This window comes from Mustela lutreola, chromosome 8 (assembly GCF_030435805.1).
Source record: "Mustela lutreola isolate mMusLut2 chromosome 8, mMusLut2.pri, whole genome shotgun sequence".
NCBI lineage: Eukaryota > Metazoa > Chordata > Mammalia > Carnivora > Mustelidae > Mustela > Mustela lutreola.
Window position 1 is genome coordinate 83,123,366 of NC_081297.1, and position 18,862 is coordinate 83,142,227.

An 18,862-nucleotide genomic window follows, 5' to 3' on the forward strand; every position below is an offset into this window, starting at 1 on the left:
AGGATCTTTAACTATCTGTTCCAGTTCATTTTATATTTTAGTTTCTTCTTGCTTTTCCTCCAAATACCTTAATATGCAACCAAACCAGAACTGGCTGCCCAAACATGTCATGCACTTTCACAGCTCTGTGCCTTTGTATGTGCTGTATCATCTGTCTAGAATGCTTACTCTTTCTCTCTACCCCAATCTTCACCCATCTAGACCCAATTCATAGATTCTTGTCTTCTCAGACTCCCCCAGTTGATATCAATAATACCATTGGTGCTCCCAGAGCACTTGAAATGATTCTTCTGGAGTATCTATTAGGCTGTATAATTTGTTCATGTGTCTGTCTCTTGTGTCAATTTGAGATTAAGTCTGGAATCCTGGCTTGTTCATCTTTGTAACAAAAGCTAGTCCAGTGTTTAGGGGATAGCAGGCATTATTTGTATATACATAATAGGCATCATTTGTATATACATTTGTAAATATGTATACATATTTATAATGCAGTAGTTCTAAATATTCATAATAGGAGTCCTTAGTGCTTTTAAAAAATCACAGAATTTTAGAGCCAGAAGGAACATTGTATGTTAGCTAAAGTCCCCTGACCTGTTTTGAAAATGAGAAACTCTGTACCCCAACACAAGTAATTGTATTTTTAGTATTTGTTAATTGAGATTATGCATAATGGGAAAAAACTGCTTTTAAATGATTTTATATTTTATTATACTAGTATCTGTCTGTATTTGAAAAATAGAGAAATATTTATATATGTAAGAAAAATATTTTAGACTAAAGATCATATTTGGTGTGTGTACATCCACGTAACTCTTCCAATGGCTCCTTGGCCCATAGATTATAAATAACTGGTTTAGATTAGGTTAGTTCCTTGACCTGTCATACCTGTTTGAATCTATAAGTATAGGCAACTTATATTTAGCTACAATTCTAAGGTAAAAAAAAAAAAAAAAGTTCTCCTGTGTCCTTTTAAATTCTATCTTTCCAACTTTAAAAATTTAGCTTCTTCATAAAGCTCCAAACATGTTGTTCCCATCATTTTCAAAGATTGTGCAAATTTTCTGCGCTCTCAAATACAATAATATATTGTCTTATAAGATGTTTAATTACATATTTAATTTACATACATTCTTGATTTCTTTAGATTAAAAGTTTCTAAGAAAGCCATAACTATGCCTTTTTATTTTTCTGTTTCCTTATGTATCTTTAAAAAAAATTTTTTTTAATTTATTTATCTGAGAGAGAGAGAGGTAAAGAAGCAGACTCCCCAATGAGCAGGGAGCCCAATGTGGGGTTCCATCCCAGGACCCCAGGATCACAAACTAAGCCAAAAGCAAACACTTAACTGACAGAGCCACCCAGGCGCCCCTCAATATGTATCTGTTAATATCATCTACTAATTAATATTTGCAGTACCTGCCTAAACAGTCCAATAAAATTTTTTAACTAAACTTGGTTGTTAATATTTAAAGACAAATCTGTGGTGTATCAGTAGTCACCAGTCATAACCATCAGTCATAATTTCTGTGTATGTCCAGCTATGGGATAGTAGATTTGTGGTTAAAAGAGAAAGAAGAGTGACTTGAAATTCTTTACATTTTTCTTGACCAAAATGTAAAACTAAACAGCTGGCAGTTGCTGTCTTGAGTGGGTGGTGGTTTCTCTTTTATAAGCAGCAGAATGTTCTGAATCCTTTGCCAGGAGTCTGCCGATATCTTTGGGTGGCAAAGTGGGCGAGAATATGGCTAGTACAGGCAGGGGAAAACCTACTTTAGAAAAATTTCACCTATAATTTACCTACATATAGAAAACAATGTGAGTGCACCGTGACCAGTTATGACAAGCACTGTAAAAATAGGCAGATAAATGGAAAATACTCCCTTTTTTTACTGGAGTTTATTTTTAAATATTTAACAATCGTTAAAGAGTTTGGAAAGCAGTCTTCTTCCCACTCCACTTACTAGCCAAAAAGGGGAGAGAAAACAATGATTTTCAAAAAAGTTGGCAAAGTAAATGCATGTTATAAAATATTTTAAACTTTTCTGTTGTTTCACATACAGGAAATGAGCATGCAGATTCTTAGAAACTCTGTGTCACTATCTTTCTGAAGTGTTAACAGAATTATGCTTTCAATTACCTGATGTTTAGAATTCCTTTTTCTAAATAGGTATATTTTTATAGTTATAAAGCAAATTTTAAATATAGTTTATTTTGACAGTATTTCATTATGCAATCTAGAGAAGATTTTTTAAAGTGGGTGTTAATTTTAACTTCAAAAAACCTGTCAGTAAACATTAATTGATTTTATAATTAACTGTGATGCCTATTTAAAGTGGATGGTAGGTTTTTATTAATTATAATGGAAAATATTTGGAATTTGGTGGGTTTTTTTAAATATTTTCTTCATTTACACCCCCTTTTATTTTCTGTTGCTGGCTTGATAAACAGTTTTTCTAATATTTTGGAAATCCCATTGGTGAAGCAGGTCAGGGAATTTGTTTTTTCATCCAGGGAGACAGATGGTTTTTACATAGCTACAGGTAAATGGTCCTGAGGATCCACGAAGGCTTCTAAGTATGGTGCTAGACTCAGGATCTATTTCTGGTGCTAGCGTGGTTCCTTCCTTGCTGCATGTGCTGCCATTCAGCTCCTTACATTTGGGATCCCAGAGTCTATTTCCTTATTGATGAAATGGGAATAACACTTGTCCTGTTGACCAAAAGAATATAAGGTGGTTTTCCTTGGGTTTAGAAATCTACCAACAGTTTGAATTCATTAAAATTAATACCTAGCAATTTGATCTAGAGTGCTCTGGAGGTCCATTTGGCTTTGTTGTTGTTGTTTTCCAATTATTTCTTAGAGGAAGAGAAGGGCAGAGGATGAAGGAGAGAAAGACTCTTAAGCAGGCTTCACCCCAGCCTGATGCAGGGCTCAATCTCATAACCCTGAGATCATGACCTGAGCCAGAAATCAAGAGTTACCATCCAGGTGCCCTGGAGGGAAATCTGGAGTCCAGCACTTAACCAACTGAGCCACCCAGGTGCCCCAGAGGTCCATTTGGATTGAGTTAGGTTTAAGAGAAAGCTAAGAATAAGTAAACAATTTTGAAAGAGAAGAGGGTTACTTGCCATGCCAGATAGTAAGGGTGTATTTTACTACTATAACAGTTGAGGCAACATAGTATTGATGTGGAGATAGATAAAAAAGACCCAGAGGTAGAATAGAGTGCTCAAAAACATACCTATCCATTTATTGAGAAAACACGTGTGGCATTAAAATGAGTGGGGATATTCCAACCATAAGAAAGAAATAATGTGACATAATAGAGATGCCAATTATCATTACAATGGCAATCATATTATAATATATAAATACCAAATCAATATGTTGTACACCTTAAACTTACATAATGTTATATGTCAAATATATTTCAATAGGAAAAAATTCAGTCCTGGAAAAATGTACTATACAATAAATGAGACCAAGGCAACTAGTTGTCCCCATAAAACAAAGGAAATATAAGTAGATAGCTTCCTTTTACCATACATGCAAATAACAACCAGATGAATTAATGACAAAGGCAAAACCTTGGGGACAGGAAGTACATTATAGTTTTGTCTTTTTGGCAGTGCCAGGTAAATGGAAACAATATGTAACATTTTGAAACTATCTTCTTTCACTCAGCATTAATGCCCTTGAGATTCATCTATATTGTTGTCTGTATCAGTATCACATTCCATGTATTGCTGTACTACAGTTTGCTTTTCCACTCATTTCTCTACAGTAAATGCCCAAAGTAGTATTGCGAGGTCATAAAGACCATATCTAGCTCTAGATATTTAATTTGATAAGAAGCTGCCGAACCATTTTCTGAAATACCCATATCATTTTCCATTGTCACCAGCATTGTATGGCAGTTGCAGTCATACTGTATCCTTGCAGCACTTGAAATGTCGGTACTTCTTATTTTAGCCACCTTAATAGGGGTATAGTGGATCTCATTGTTCTAACTGCATATCCCTAATAGCTAATGATGCTGAGTATTTTCATGTGCTTATTTGCCACCTTTATATCTTTTTAGTTAAGTGTTAAAGTCTTTTGCTCATTTTAAAAATTGGATGATTTTCTTAATGTTAGTTCTGAGAGTTTTTTATGTATTCTAGATAAAGTCCTTTGTGATATATGTGATTTGCAAATTTTGCCTTCCAGTCTGTAGCTTGTCTTTTCAGATTGTCTTAAAATACCTTTCCCAGAGCAAAAGTTTCTGGGTTTTTTTTTTTAAAGTTTCTAGTTTTGATGAAGTCTAGTTTTATTTATTTATTTATTTATATATTTATTTATTTTGATGAATCAAGCTTCTGATATCCTGTCTAAAAAAATCTTTGCCTAATCACAGGTCACAAAGATTTTCTCCGCTTTTCATTTTACGTTTAGGTCTATGGTCTACTTCGAGTTAATTTTTATATAAAGTGTAAGAATTATGTTGGGGTTAATTTTTTGGCATATAGCCATTTGTTGACAAGACTTTCCTTTCCTGGGCATTTGGGTGGCTCAGATGGTTAAGTTTCTGCCTTGGGCTCAGGTCATTATCTACAGGTCCTGGGATTGAGCCCTTAGTCGAGTCTGGTCCTGGCGCAGCGAGGAGTCTGCTTCTCACTTTCCCTCTACCTCTCTCTCTCATTCTCTGTCTCAAATGAATAAATAAAAAGTCTTTAAAAAAAAGAAAAGAAAAGAAAAAGACCATCCTTTCCCCTGTGAAGTGTCTGTACATCTTTTTCAAAGAACAGTTGACCATGTTTCTTTAGACTTATTTCCGACCTCTATTCTCTTCTGTCTCTGTCAATACCATGCTGTCTTGATTGCTGTAACTTTATAGTAAGTCCTAAAATTTGGTGGTGTGATTTCTCCAACTTTGATTTCAAAATTCTTTTGGCTATCCTAGTCTCTTTGCATTTTCATAGAAATATTAGAATTAGCTCGTCAATTTCTACAGCAAGACGTGCTGTGATTTTGATTGGAAATTGCATTAAGTCTGTAGATGAGTTATGGAAGATTGACATCCGTACTATGTTGAGTCTTCCAATTTATTAACACAGTGTGTCTCCATTTATTTAGACCCTCTTTGGTTTCCTTAATTAGCATTTTGTAGCTATCAGTGTGCATATCCTACATATGTTTTATTATCTTTATACCCCAAAATTTCATTTTTTGAATACAGTCTCACTTAAGTATGATGTTGACTATATTAAAGATGCTGTTTCTTATTTTGAGGCAATCCCCTTCTATTTCTAGAGAATTTTTATTACGAAAGGATGTCGTTGGGTCCCCCCCCCCAAAAGCACCAATTAGTATGATGAAGTAGGTTGTTGTTTTTTTTTAAATGATGGATTACATTGATTAATATTTAAATATAGAAACAGCCTTGAGTTCTAGGATAAACCCTACGTGGTCATTGTGTATTATTCTTTCTATATGTTGTTGAATTTGAGTTGCTAATATTTTCTTGAGGATATTTTACATTTTATGTTTATGATGGTTCTCTGTCTCTCTGGAATGTGTCTGGTTTTGGTTTTAGAATAATGCTGGTATCATTTTAGGAGTTTGGAAGTATTTTCTCGAAGAGGTTGTACAAGATTTGTATTATTTCTTTTATGTTCAGTAGAATTTGCCATTGAAATCATCCAAATAGAGACGTTTTTGTGGAAGATTTTTAACTACAAATTTAATTTCTTTAATAGTTCTAGGACTATTATAGAATAGTTATAGGATATTAGTAATTATAATTGCTATACCTGATGGTTATGGGACTATTAATAATTCTCTATTTCCTCTTTTGTGACTATGCAGTTTGTGGTTTTTAGAGAATTAATCGATTTCATCTAAATTATCCAATTCTGGGGTGCCTGGGTGGCTCAGTGGGTTAAAACCTCTGCCTTCAGCTTAGGTCATGATCCCAGAGTTCTGGGATTGAGCCCCGCATCAGGATATCTGCTCGGTGGGGAGCCTGCTTCCCCCCTCTCTCTCTCTGCCTGCCTCTCTACCTACTTATGATCTCTGTCAAATAAATAAAATCTTTTTTAAAAAAAATAAATAAATTATCCAATTCATGTGTATGAAAATTACTATTGTATTCACTTATTCTTTTAATGAATTAGAAGTCTGAAGTGATAGCCCTTCTTTCATTCCTGACATTGGTTATTTTACATATTTTCTCTTTTTTATTTTTTTCCCCTTGATCAGTTTTGCTGAAGGTTTATCCACTTCATTTGCTTTTTCAAAGAATTAGCTTTTGGTTTCATTGGTTCTCTGTTGCTTTCCTGTTCTCAGTTTCATTGATTTCTGCTCTTTTATTATTTCCTTCTTTCTGTTTACTTTGGAGTTTATTTGCTTTTTTCCTGGTTTCATAAGCTTGAGGTTTAGGTAATTGATTGATTTGAAATCTTTTAAATTTTCTAATAAAAGAAATTAATGCTACAAATTTTCTTTAAAGTACTGCTATATATGCAAGACAGAATTGTGATACCTTGTATTTTCATGTTTATTTAGATGAAAATATTCTCTGATTTCCAAAAAGACTTCTTTTTTGACTTCTGGATTACTTTTGTGTTTTTTAATTTCCAGATGTTTGGAGATTTTCTTATCTCTTGGTTACCTATTTTAGTTTAACTTCATTATGGTCACAGGACATAATTTGTATGATTGCAATTCTTTTAAATTTGTTAAGGTTTGTTTTATTATCTAGGATAAGATATATCCTAGTGATGACCTGTCTGCACTTAAAAATAATGTGTTTTGCTCTTGTTGATATTAATCCACCTTGTTGTTGGTTGTTCATGTCTTTTATATCCTTGCTGATTTTCAGTGTGGAAGTTCTATCAATTATTGAGAAAAAAATTCTCTACATTGTAACCAATTCTTATTATCTGTCTTGTTATAGCTATCCCGGTGGGTGTGAAGCATCTCATTGTGGTTTTGATAGCTGATCATGTTGAGTATCTTTTCCTGTGCTTATTAACCCTCTAACTTTGGTTAGTGTTTGTAATTCCCCCTTTTTTCCTTGATCAATCTATCTAAAGGTTTATCAGCTTTTATTTCCTTCTGCTAGTTTCAGACTTTGCTCTTTTTCTAACTCTCTTAGGTGTAAAGTTAGGTTGTTTATTTGAGATTTTTCTTGTTTCTTAAGGTGGGCCTGTATAGCTATAAATTTCCCTCCTAGAACTGCTTCTGCTTTTTCCCAAATATTTTGAACCATTCTGTTTTCATTTTCATTTGTCTCCATGTATTTTTTTTTTATTTCTTTGGTTTCTTGGTTGACACATTCATTAGTAGTATGTTGTTAACCTGTATGTATTTATGTTCTTACCAGATTTTTTCTAGTTTCATTCGCTGTTGTGCTTGGAAAAGATGCATGGTATGATTTCAGTCCTTTCAGATTTATTGAGATTTGTTTTACCACTTGACATGTGATCTGTACTGGAGAATGTTGCATGGGCACTTGAAATGAATGTGTATTCTGCTGTTTTGAGATCCAGTGTTATATATATTTATTAGGTTCATCCGGTCTAATATGTTGTGCAAAGCTTTTGTTTCCTTGTAGACTTTCTGTCTAGATGATCTATCCACTGACATAAATGTGGTGGTAAAGTCCCCTACTATTACTGTATTACTGTTCATTTCTCCCTTTATGTCTCTTAATAATTGCTTTATGTATTTGGGGGCCGATATATTGGATGCATAGTTAATCTACATTTGTTATATCCTCTTGATGGAGTGATCTTTTTATTGTTATGAAATTCTTGCTTTTCTTTGTTTCTTGCTACAGTCTGTGCTTTAAAATCTGTTTTGTCTGGGGTGCCTGCTTAGCTCAGTTGGTAGAGCATGAGACTCTTGATCTTGGGGTTGTAAATTCAAGCTTCATGTTTAAAGATTACTTAAAAATCTTTTAAAAAATCTAATAAAAAGTCTATTTTGTCTGATAAAAGTATTGCCAACCTGGCCTTTTTCTTTTTTTTTTTTTCCATATGCATGGTATATGTTTTCCCAGTCTTTTCAGTCTGTACAAGCCTTTAAGTCTGAAGTGAGTCTCTTATAGGCAGTATTTAAATGGGTCTTGCTTTTTTTTTTTTAACCTTTGAGTTACCTTGTGGTTTTTGGGTTTTTTTTTTTAAAAGATTTTATTTATCCATTGGACAGACAGTAGTAGTAGACACAAGTAGGCAGAGAGGCATGCAGAGAGAGAGGAAGGGAAGCAGGCTCCCCGCTGAGCAGAGAGCCTGACGAGGGGCTTGATCCCAGGACCCTGGGATCATGACCTGAGCCGAAGGCAGAGGCTTTAACCCACTGAGCCACCCAGGCGCCCCTACCTTGTGTTTTTTATTGGAGCAGTTTATTTATATTTAAAGTAGTTACTGATAGGTATTTGCTTATTGCCATTTTGTTGTTTCCTAGTTATTTTTATAGTTCTTCTCTATTTCTTTCTTCATCTCTTGCTCTTATCCCTTGTGGTTTGATGGCTTTCTTTAGTGTTAGACTTGGATTCTTTTCTTCTTTTGTGTATGTGTGTGTGTGTATAGGTTTTGATTTGTGGTTACCATTAGGTTCATATATAATAACTTAAATGTACAGCAGTCTATATTATTTAGTTTATGGTTGCTTAAGTTTAAACACATTCTAAAAGCACTAAATTGGTACTTCCCCCTCCACATTTTATGTATATGATGTCATATTTTACATCTTTTTATTTTGTGTATCCCCAAATTTTTGTAGACATAATTGATTTTATTATTGTTGTGTTTTAACCTCCATACTTGCTTTATAAGTGATTTATCTACTACCTTTATTATAGTTTTGTTTTTACCTGTGAATTTTTTTTCCTAAGGGCCTTTTCTTTCCATTCAGAGAATTCACTTTAGCATACCTTGTAAGGCTAGTTTAGTGGTGATGAATTCCTTGAACTTTTTTCGTCTGGGAAACTATCTTTCTTTCTAGTCTCAGTGATAACTTTGCTAGTTTCTCCTTTCAGCATTTTGAATATATCATGCCACTCTCTTCTGGGCTGCAAAGTTTCTGCTGAAAAATCAGCTGATAGCCTTCTAGGGTTTCTTTTGTATATAATTGCTTTCTTTTCTCTTGCTGCTTTTAAAATTCTCTATCATTACTTTAAGCCATTTTAATCATTACGTGTCTTCGTGTACACATCCTTGAGCTAATCTTGTTGGGGCTTCTCAGTGCTTCCTGGATCTAGATGTCTTTTTCCTTCTCCAGGTTAAGGAAGTGTTCAGCTATTAGTTCTTCAGGTAGGTTTTCTGTCCCTTTTTTTCCCTTCCTTTTGGGATCTCTATATTGCAGAGGTTATTATGCTCAATAGTGTCACTGGGTTCCCTTAATGTAATCTCATTTTTAATTCTTTCTTCTTTTTGATGTTCAGCTTGGTTGTTTTCCATTACCCTGTCTTCCAGATCGCTGAACCCATTCTTCTGCCTCCTCTAATCCTCTGTTGATTTCCTCTAGTGTGTTTTTTGTTTCCATTATTGAATTCTTTATTTCTTGCTGGTTCTGTTTTATATTTTCTCTTTGTTGAAGTTCTCATAAGTTCATTCAGTTTTTTCTCAAGTTCAGTTAGTATCTTCATGACCTTATGCAGAAGAGTTAGGTAGTGCCCTGTAGCACAATGTCCCCTGGTCACCAGGGTCAGGTATTCCAGCAGTGTCCCCTGTGTGGGCTATATGTGCCCTCCTGTTGTGGCTGAGCCATGTTTGCCTTCAGCCCAGTTGATGTTTACCTGCTTTGCCTACTGTGGAGACACTGGACAGTATTTAGCCCCTCAGTTGTTAGGGAGCCTGTGTGAGATTGTGATTGGCTGAGAGGTGGGCAGGGTCAGCAGTTGGGCCTGCTGTCTGCAATTAGCCTCTCTGTTGGTACATCGAAAGAAAGGGCTTTCTCCCTACAGAGCCCACAGAGGCTTTTGTTGAGGGCCAGAACTGGCAGTCAGAGTAGATATCTACAGTCTGCCTCTCGCTGAAGCTGCAGGCATGCCATATGGCAGAGCATTCTTTCTGTACAGTCTGCTGAAAGACTTGGCTCCTGGAACTGTGGGCAAGCTAGTTTATAGGATTAGGTGCCTCTTCCTCAAGGAAGGAGTTTCTTTGGAATAGCATCATTCCCTGCCAGAGCTGCCTGCAGGATATGGAGGAGCAGGAACCTCTTTGAAGGGATGCCTACCAAGGTGGGTGGGGTGGAACAGGAAGGTGGCAGAGGAATGTGGGGGCAGGGCATGTAGTGTTAGCAAGTATTAGTGCTATTTCCTGCAGGTGTCCAGCTATCCAGACTAGGAGAGGGGAAGAGAAATGGCTCCCACCATCACTTTTCTTTTAGGGAAATCTCCTGAAGATCTTTGCTCCTCCAGCATATGTTCTGAGACTAGGAAATAAATCTCCTTCACATATACCCCACGCGCTTTTCAAACTGCTGCTTCTGTGCCTGAATTATTTGTTAAGCTGGCTCTTTAAGAACAAGGACTCAGTTTCCTATTGCCTCCTACCTCTTTTGTTAAGCCCACTGATTTTTAAAGTCCCCAGAAGTACACCCCACTGTTTAAGAATTTCAGAAGTTAAGCCCCATTAGTTTCCATAGCCAGATGTTAAGGGGATTTGTCTTCTGAAGGCCCCAGGGCCTGAGGTGCTTGGAGTGTCTGAGGTGGGGTCTGATACTCTAGATTCTCCATGCTTATGGTATCTGTCCCATTTGTGGTTTGTCTCACCAGGGGTTTGGTTCCCAATGAGTCTCTACCTCTCCTACCTTTTCTAATATAGCCTCATCTCTGCCATTAACTGTGAAGGTGTGTTCTGCCAGTCTTCAGGTCATTTTTACAGTTAGTTGTACAGATGTGACTATTTTCTTGGTATGTTTGTGGGACAGGGTAAGCTGAAGATCTTCCTACTCTACCATCTTAGTCCCTCTCTGGGTCCTGTTTAATTAATTCATTCTGATAATATATCTTAGAGTTAGTGTGTTTAGAACATTTACATTTAGTGTAATAATATGTTTGGATTTAGGTCCAACATCTTGTAATTTGTTCCTTCAATATTTTGATCCTTTATTTCCTCCTTTTCATTCTTTTGTGTTATTGAACACTTTTTATTTTAATTCATCTATTGTGGTTTTGGCTATTATCTCTGTACAGGTTCTTTAGGAGTTGTCTAGGAATTATGTATTTATGTATGTGTGTGTGTATATATATGTATGTACATATATATATATACTTATATAAAATTGTTTTACTTACAGTTGACATATAAAAGTTTCAGGTGACAAGTTAAAATCTTATCACTGTATAGATACGTTTATCCTTCTACCTTTATGTCATAGTTATATATTTATATGTAAACTGAAAATTCGGTCAGACAGCAATTATAGTTATTTTCAAATATCAGACATTTTAAAGCATTCAAGAATAGTTTATGATATTTGCCTCTTTGTGTTACTCTTCTTTTATTCCTAATGCTCTAAGTTTCCTTCTGATACCATTTTGCTTCTCTCTGAAGAAATTCCTTTAGAGCAAATCTGTTAGAAATGAATTCTTTTTCTTCTTCTGGGAGTGATTTTTATTTCACCTTCATATATAAAGGATATTTTTGCTGGATATAGAATTCTGGGATGACATTTCTGTTCTTTCTGCATTTTAACTGTTCTACTTTCAATTTCATTCTAGGGTGACAGTTCTGTTCTTTCTGCATTTTAACTGTTCCACTTTCAATTTCAATCAGTTTGGCTTCTAGCTACCCTTCAGATTGTTTGTTCTTCATAAGTGTTGTTTGTCTCTGTTTTAAGAATTTTTCTTTGTATTTAGTTTTCAGAAATTTGGTAATTTTGTATGTGAGTTAGACCTTGGGTTTATCCTGTTTGAGGACTAGGAATGATGAAGACAGAAGATTTCCGGAGGAAGAAACCGTGTTGCATAATTTAAATTCATAAATAACTGTGCCAGTTAAATACATTTCCATAGTACTTGATTGAGAAGTTAGAATGTTTTTGGTGGGAAATACAAACTATAGTAGTATTTTAATTATTGCAATTATTATGGCTTTTCAGTGGAGGATTTTTTCAACCTGTCCATAACATAAACATACTAGTATATTAAAGAAAGTTACATATTCCTAGAGCATAGAGGGACAGCTCTATAAAATCCACTAGGAGATGTTAAAAAAATCCTTTAGGAATCGTTCTAGTCCTCACTTCATCTTTTAAATTTTTCCAGATTATTTACAAATAAAGCATGCACTGGCCATATCCCCTGCTGTCCAAAAAATTTTCCCATCAGTTTTCCTAATATTGTGGCCAGTTTTTTTTCCTACTGGAATGAAATGTTTTCTGGAGTTTCTAGTGTCCATTTGAGGTTTCATCTGGTGCTATCAAGTTACCATTCTGATTGTGGCAGCTCTTATCCTCAGGATTTTACAACTTGATCATCCCATGTTTCTTTTTGGAATTTATCAGGCCAGATTTGTGTGTCTGTGATGGAATCTTTGAACTTCTCCATAGATTGATGATTTTACTGTTATATATGAGGCCCTTCTTCTCCATAGATTGATGATTTTACTGTTATATATGAGGCCCTTGCATAGGGCACCTGGGTAGCTTAGTTGTTAAGCGTCTGCCTTCAGCTCAGGTCATGATCCCAGGGTCGTGGGATCGAGCCCCATTCTGGGTTCCCTGCTCAATGGGTAGCCTTCTTCTCCCTCTTCTATCCCCCCCGCTTGTGTTCCATCTCTCGCTGTCTCTTTCTCTGTCAAATAAATAAATAAAATCTTTAAAAAAAAATCTGTTTATAGTATAAGGCAGTTCCATTATTATATTATGTATACTAAAACATAGCATCCTAGCTTGTATGGTATTTTTTTTTATTGTGTGTCTCTGCTACTTTAGGTTGTATCAAGCCATTAAATAGTTATTGTATTCATTGTTTATTAAGGGATATCTGAGGAACTTTTTTTTTTTTTTTGCAGTATTTCAAAGAAGTGAATTACCCCCAAAATGATCCAGCTCTTAGTATATAAATTTGCTTTTTTTTTTTTTTTTTTTTTTTTTAAGCAAGTTGTTCTATCTTAGACAACCACAGTTAACTTACTGGATCAGTTTGGCTTCCAGTAACAAAATTAGTTTTATCAGAGTGACTGCAGTTATTGTTACTTTTTGTGCTTACTGTGAAACCTATTAACAAGCAGTAATGTCAAGATTTATCCCTAGAGGATGAATTTTGTTTGTGGGTTGGACAGTTCTTGATTTACGGAATGGAAATACAATCATGAGATTTCCTTCAGTAGGTTGGTTGTTGGAGTAAGAGTGTCACTAATGGATGGTAATATGAAAAGCAGAAAGTAACAATATTTCATAATTATTCAACTAGTAGAAAATGTAGAGTGGTTTCCTTTAGCAATAGGGCTTTGCAACATTGCAACATTAGGTTTAAAGACCCTAGGGTAAGTTCGGAAGATGCTTTAACCAATTTAGTTGAAGTCTGTGATTTCTCCGAGGGAAAAAAGGATATCTTAGCTACTCAATTAAGGCATAGGATTTAATAAGCAGTGGTTCTTTGGTGTCATGTTGTGAAGTTAATATCCCCAGAACACAGCATAACTTTTTCATATTTTAAAAAGAAAATCAGGATTACCTAAGAAGAATCCATCTAGATTCAGGGCTCTCTTCCAAATTAATCTGTCAGTCTCTGGATTCTTTTGCCTAGAGGAATCTAGGAGCTAATTTTTTTTTTCCTTCTACCCTCTTTTTTACGGGTGGGGGATGAAGGAGACCGAATTATGCATAATGCTTATCGAATTATGCACAGTATAGTTTTTTAATGTCTATATCACCTATAATCTAATCATATGTAGGAGCCTTATTGTATTCTATTTGGAAACAGATCCTGTGTATTATATTTGTAGATGTTTTGTTACAGAGCATAAAGAAGTATTCTTCAGGTAGTGGTCCCAATAATATTATTTACAGGCTGGGACCAGAGATTGTTAGAGGTTCTTAGTAGTTGAGTTGTTCTCTTAAGCCAAGATAAACTTTATGTCTTTAAAGTCTTCTACAGTTTTCTCTAGACTTTCAAAATTTTAAAATTATTTTCTTTCATTATTTGTTACAGCCAGTTATCTTTACTGTAAGACAAATGTATCTTTATTTTTATTTATTTACTCATTTCAAGTCAATTTGCCCCCACTTCCCCCTCCCAGTTTTGGTTTTTTGTTTTTGTTTTTGTTTCTTTTTGGTGAGGGGGCTTTAAATAACTTCAAAATTTTACTCTGAAGGATCTGGTGTATCCTACTAGTGGGGTTAATGGGGAGATATGGTGGCTCCCATATGAGTAAGAAATCTGTATTATTATCCATCTATAATTTTAGGTATATCTCCTTGGAAGTTAAGAGAAAGGACAGGGCATTGTTGGAATCCAGTGTCTTCTTTGGAGCAGCATCTTAGACAGGTATTGGATAGTTGTCCTTTTGTGTTTTAGCCAGTATGGGACAGCTGTAACTTTAATGACCCCTTTGCTTATGGTTTTTTTCAAGTACCTTTTTCTAAATCTCTCAAATCTTAGAAGACAGGTCTTTTGGCTGTTTTATCTGGAGAGCCAGAATTATATTAATTTCTAGCTTGTTTAATTTTTAAAACTCTCTGGTAATGTCATATATTGAGTATTTTCTAAGTTGGCAGCTTTATATTTTAACTTATTCTAATTAAATCCTCTTATTCAGGTTTGAACTAGTATAGTAGAATCTAACAATCTTACATTTTGTAACAAATTTCTGTCTTCCTAAAGCTGGTGAAATCCTTAATTATAGCCTTTGGCTTGGATCCATCACAGAGTTTTAATTTAACATCTGTAGACTTGGCTTTTGGCCTAGTAATTTTACTTCAGTAAAATAATTTACTAGTAATTTGACTTTACTTTTTGAGAAAGCTCTGGAGAAAGGATGGCTCATATAGAAGGTAAGATAAAACTTAGTATAAAGAGAAAAATTCAAAGATAGTAAGATTCAGAAGGTTAAAGTCTTTGAGAGAGATTATTTTAAATTTACAATTTTAGTTTGAGGTCTCTGAATACTAAGTGAAGAAAGAAGCTAACTATTTCGTGTTTCATATTTTGCCTCCTAATTTTTTGAGCCTCTCTTAAACACATTATTTATTGATTTTAATGTATTGAAAATTTCCCATAATGGCTGATATTCTAAGTCATATTTTTTTAACCATTTACTAAGGAAGCGCAAGAGTTAGGATTATAGTAGTTCATACAAGAAGTAGTTCCTCCAAAAGAAGGACACTTTGACACAGCATGACACATACAGACCACCATGGGTGGTCAGTAAGTATGTATTGTGAATAGTGTCTCAGGTCACCTGACCAAGCAGAGGCTAGGAAAGATCTCATAGTTAGCAACTCACAAACATGGACCTCAGAGTACGAACTAATAAAGTAATCTTTTTGACAAATAACAAGATAAGGGAGTGCTCTCATGAAGAGCACAATTTCTGTATAATATAAAATATATTCACTTGGTTTGTACTTTTTCCCCCACCATAAATTCAGGGAGCTCTAAATATGCTCTGATTATGTCTGCAAATCATTTATATATGCTCTAGTTTTTTTAGTATTATAAATTCACTTTCCAGCTTGGGCCATCCCAGCAGAAGCAAAACCACAAGTGTTCTTAGGTGTTTTTCTGTGCAGTGAACAATCCTGTAACAAATGTAACTTAAGCATATCTATGTTAACATGAAACTAAAATAGTAAGATGATATGCTGGCTTCGTTTTGAATCTTGATTTTAATTTTACAGGTTTTCCTTTAGAAATGAGTTGCACAATCGAGAAGGCACTAGCTGATGCCAAAGCTCTTGTTGAAAGATTGAGAGATCATGACGATGCAGCAGAATCTCTGATTGAGCAAACCACAGCTCTCAATAAGCGAGTAGAAGCGATGAAGCAGGTTTGATTTTTCTTTCTTGTTGATTCCATTTTGAAAAAAGCAGTCAGACATTTATGCATTGCTTGAATTATAAACTTCTGCTTAATTAATATTTGTTATTTTCTTAATGTTCTATAAAACTTAAAAGTAGCCCAAAACTTTGGGGCACCTGGGTGGCTCAGTGGGTTAAGCCTCTGCCTTTGGCTCAGGACATGATCCCAGGGTCCTGGGATTGAGCCTCGCATCAGGTTCTCTGCTCAGGCGGGAGCCTGCTTCCCCCTCTCTCTCTCGCTGCCTGCCTTTCTGCCTACTTGTGATCTCTGTCTGTCAATAAATTAAAAAATCTTTTTAAAAAAAATTAAAAAATAAAGTACCCTGACTTGTAGGTTTTAATTTTACTGTAGATTACCCTATAATTTTTTCAATGTCCAAGTTATATATATATATATATATATATACGTTTGTATATTCTAAAAGCTGTATATTTGATTATTTGCTTTTTGGACAGAGATATATCTGGTTTATACATTATGCAGTTGTTGAATTTGTACTTCCTACCTTCATTTTCACTTAATGCTACCAATTAAGAAATAAAAAGGACTTCACTTCTTATTATCCTTATAATCCATAGAATATATGTAAGAACTTTCTTAAATAACTTGTATATAAGAACTTTCCAGTGATACATGGAGTTTAGCTACCATTTTAAAAGCCTCCTTCTGATAAAAATTTTCAACTCAAAGAGAATTATATAATTTCTTGTATTTTGATGGTAATGAGTTGAGGGAAATGTATATTCATAGACTTTCTTTTGAAACTCATCCATTTTGTAAAAGGAAGCCATCCTGGGATACTGCTACTAGAAATAATGGAGCAAGTTTACTTGTTTTGTTGCCCTAAACAGATTACATATCTCCCTAACTGTCCAGCTTGACTTATGTATTCCAAGGAACATATATCTGAATTGAGTTGTAAAAACAAAGGAATATAACAGTTAAAGAACCAGAAATGTTATAATGAATAAATACATTACTGAGCGGCACACCAAAATGCCTTGAAAATGAAGTAGAACAATATTAAAGTTAGACTCACATTTATTTATCATTTTAATTATTTTGCACATGTTCTTTTACTATTGTTAATGAGATATAATTCACAACACCCATAAAATTAACCCTTTTGAAGGGCATAGTTCATTGGATTTTAGTATGTTCACAGGTTGTGTAACCATACTCACTAATTCTGGTACAGTGTCATTACCCCAAAAGGTTCACCTCCATTAATGGATGTTCCCTAGCTCTCCCTTCCCTCAGCCCCTGGCACTAATCTATCTCTGTGGATTTGTCTCTTTTGGACATTTCATATAAATGGAATCACAGGATGTGGCTTTTTGTAACTGGTTTTTTAATATAATGTTTTTGAGGTTCATCCGTGTTGCAGCATGTTATAAGTTTTTTATCCCTCTTTATTGCTGAAATATTCCATCATAAGGACATAGTGCATTGTGTCTATCCATCAGTTGATGGACATTTGGATTGTTTCTGTTGGGGGGCTATTATAAATAATACTCCTATGAATATTAGTGTATAAGTTCCTGTGTAGACATTAATTTTCGGTTATCTTGGGTATATACCTGGGGGGTAGAATGAATGGGTCATATAATAGCTCTGTGTTTAACTTTTTGAAGATCTGCTTGACTTTTCCAAACAGCTACACCATTTTATATTCCACTGAACAGTACAATTACTCCACATTCTGCCCGACACTTGGTATTTGACTTTTTGATTAAGATCATCCTAGTAGGGCACCTGAGTGGCTCAGTCTGTTAAGCACCCGCCTTTGGCTCAGGTCATGATGCCAGAGTCCTACGATCGAGCCCTGCATCGGGCTCTCTGCTCAGCAGGGAGCCTGCTTCTCCCTCTCTGTCTCCCACTCCCCCTGCTTGTCTGTTCCCTCTCTCGCTGTGTCTCTCTCTGTCAAATAAATAAATAAAATCTTAAAAAAAAAAAATCATCCTAGTAGTTGTGAAGTGGTATCTTACTGTTCTATTGAATTGCATTTCCCTAATGACTAGTAATATTAAACATCTTTTTATGTGTTTATTGGCCATTTATAGACTTTCTCTAAAGAAATGTCTTGTCAGATCCCTTACCCACTTTTTTCCAGCTCTATTGAGATAGAATTGACATATAACATTGTGTAAGCTTAAGGTGTACAAGATAATTTGATACACATGTATATTGCAAGATGAGTACCACAATAAAGTTAGTTAACACCTGTGTCACCTCACATAATTACCGTGTGTGATGAAAACATTTAAAATCTACTCTTACTGATTTCTGAGTGTATAATACAGTATTGTTAACTAAAGTCACCATGCTGTACATTAGATTCCCCAAAACTTACTCGTCTTGTTTGCCTACTTTTTAATGTTATTATTATTAAATTAGAATTATTATTTTTATTGTTACTGAGAGTTGTAAGAATTCTTTATATATTCTGGATATTAGACCCTTATCAGATATGTATCTGAGATACATACTTTCAAATATTTTCTCCCCACATGTTCTTTTCTGATCTTTTCATTAGTATCAGGAAGAAATTCAAGAACTTAATGAAGTTGCAAGGCATCGGCCACGGTCCACATTAGTTATGGGAATCCAGCAAGAAAACAGACAAATTAGAGAACTGCAACAAGAGAACAAAGGTAAGATACATAATCTTAAAAAACAAAGGAGTTTGACAACTAAAGTTGAGAACCAAGAATGCTATAATGAATTATGTTGCTAAGGGGCTTATCAGAATGCTTTGAGAATAAAGGAGTGGGCTTTAAAGTTAGATTCACATTTATTTTTAAAAAATAATTTTTCATTTCTTTTGCATAAGTTATTTTATTACTG

At 34.8% G+C, this 18,862-nt stretch overlaps 1 protein-coding gene across 4 annotated transcripts in view; it reads left to right on the forward strand.

The window, feature by feature from the left end:
* Positions 1–18,862, forward strand: part of FGFR1OP2 (FGFR1 oncogene partner 2) — a 38,606-nt gene that overhangs the window by 971 nt on the left and 18,773 nt on the right. For 3 of the 4 annotated variants that reach the window (XM_059185831.1, XM_059185829.1, XM_059185833.1), the window contains exons 2-3: positions 15,835–15,983; positions 18,552–18,669. In XM_059185831.1, the coding sequence (XP_059041814.1) occupies positions 15,849–15,983; positions 18,552–18,669 (253 nt within the window). In that variant the 5' untranslated portion in view covers positions 15,835–15,848. Of the gene's footprint in view, positions 1–14,402; positions 14,483–15,834; positions 15,984–18,551; positions 18,670–18,862 lie in introns of all 4 variants that reach the window. The other variant, XM_059185830.1, reaches the window with a different exon arrangement.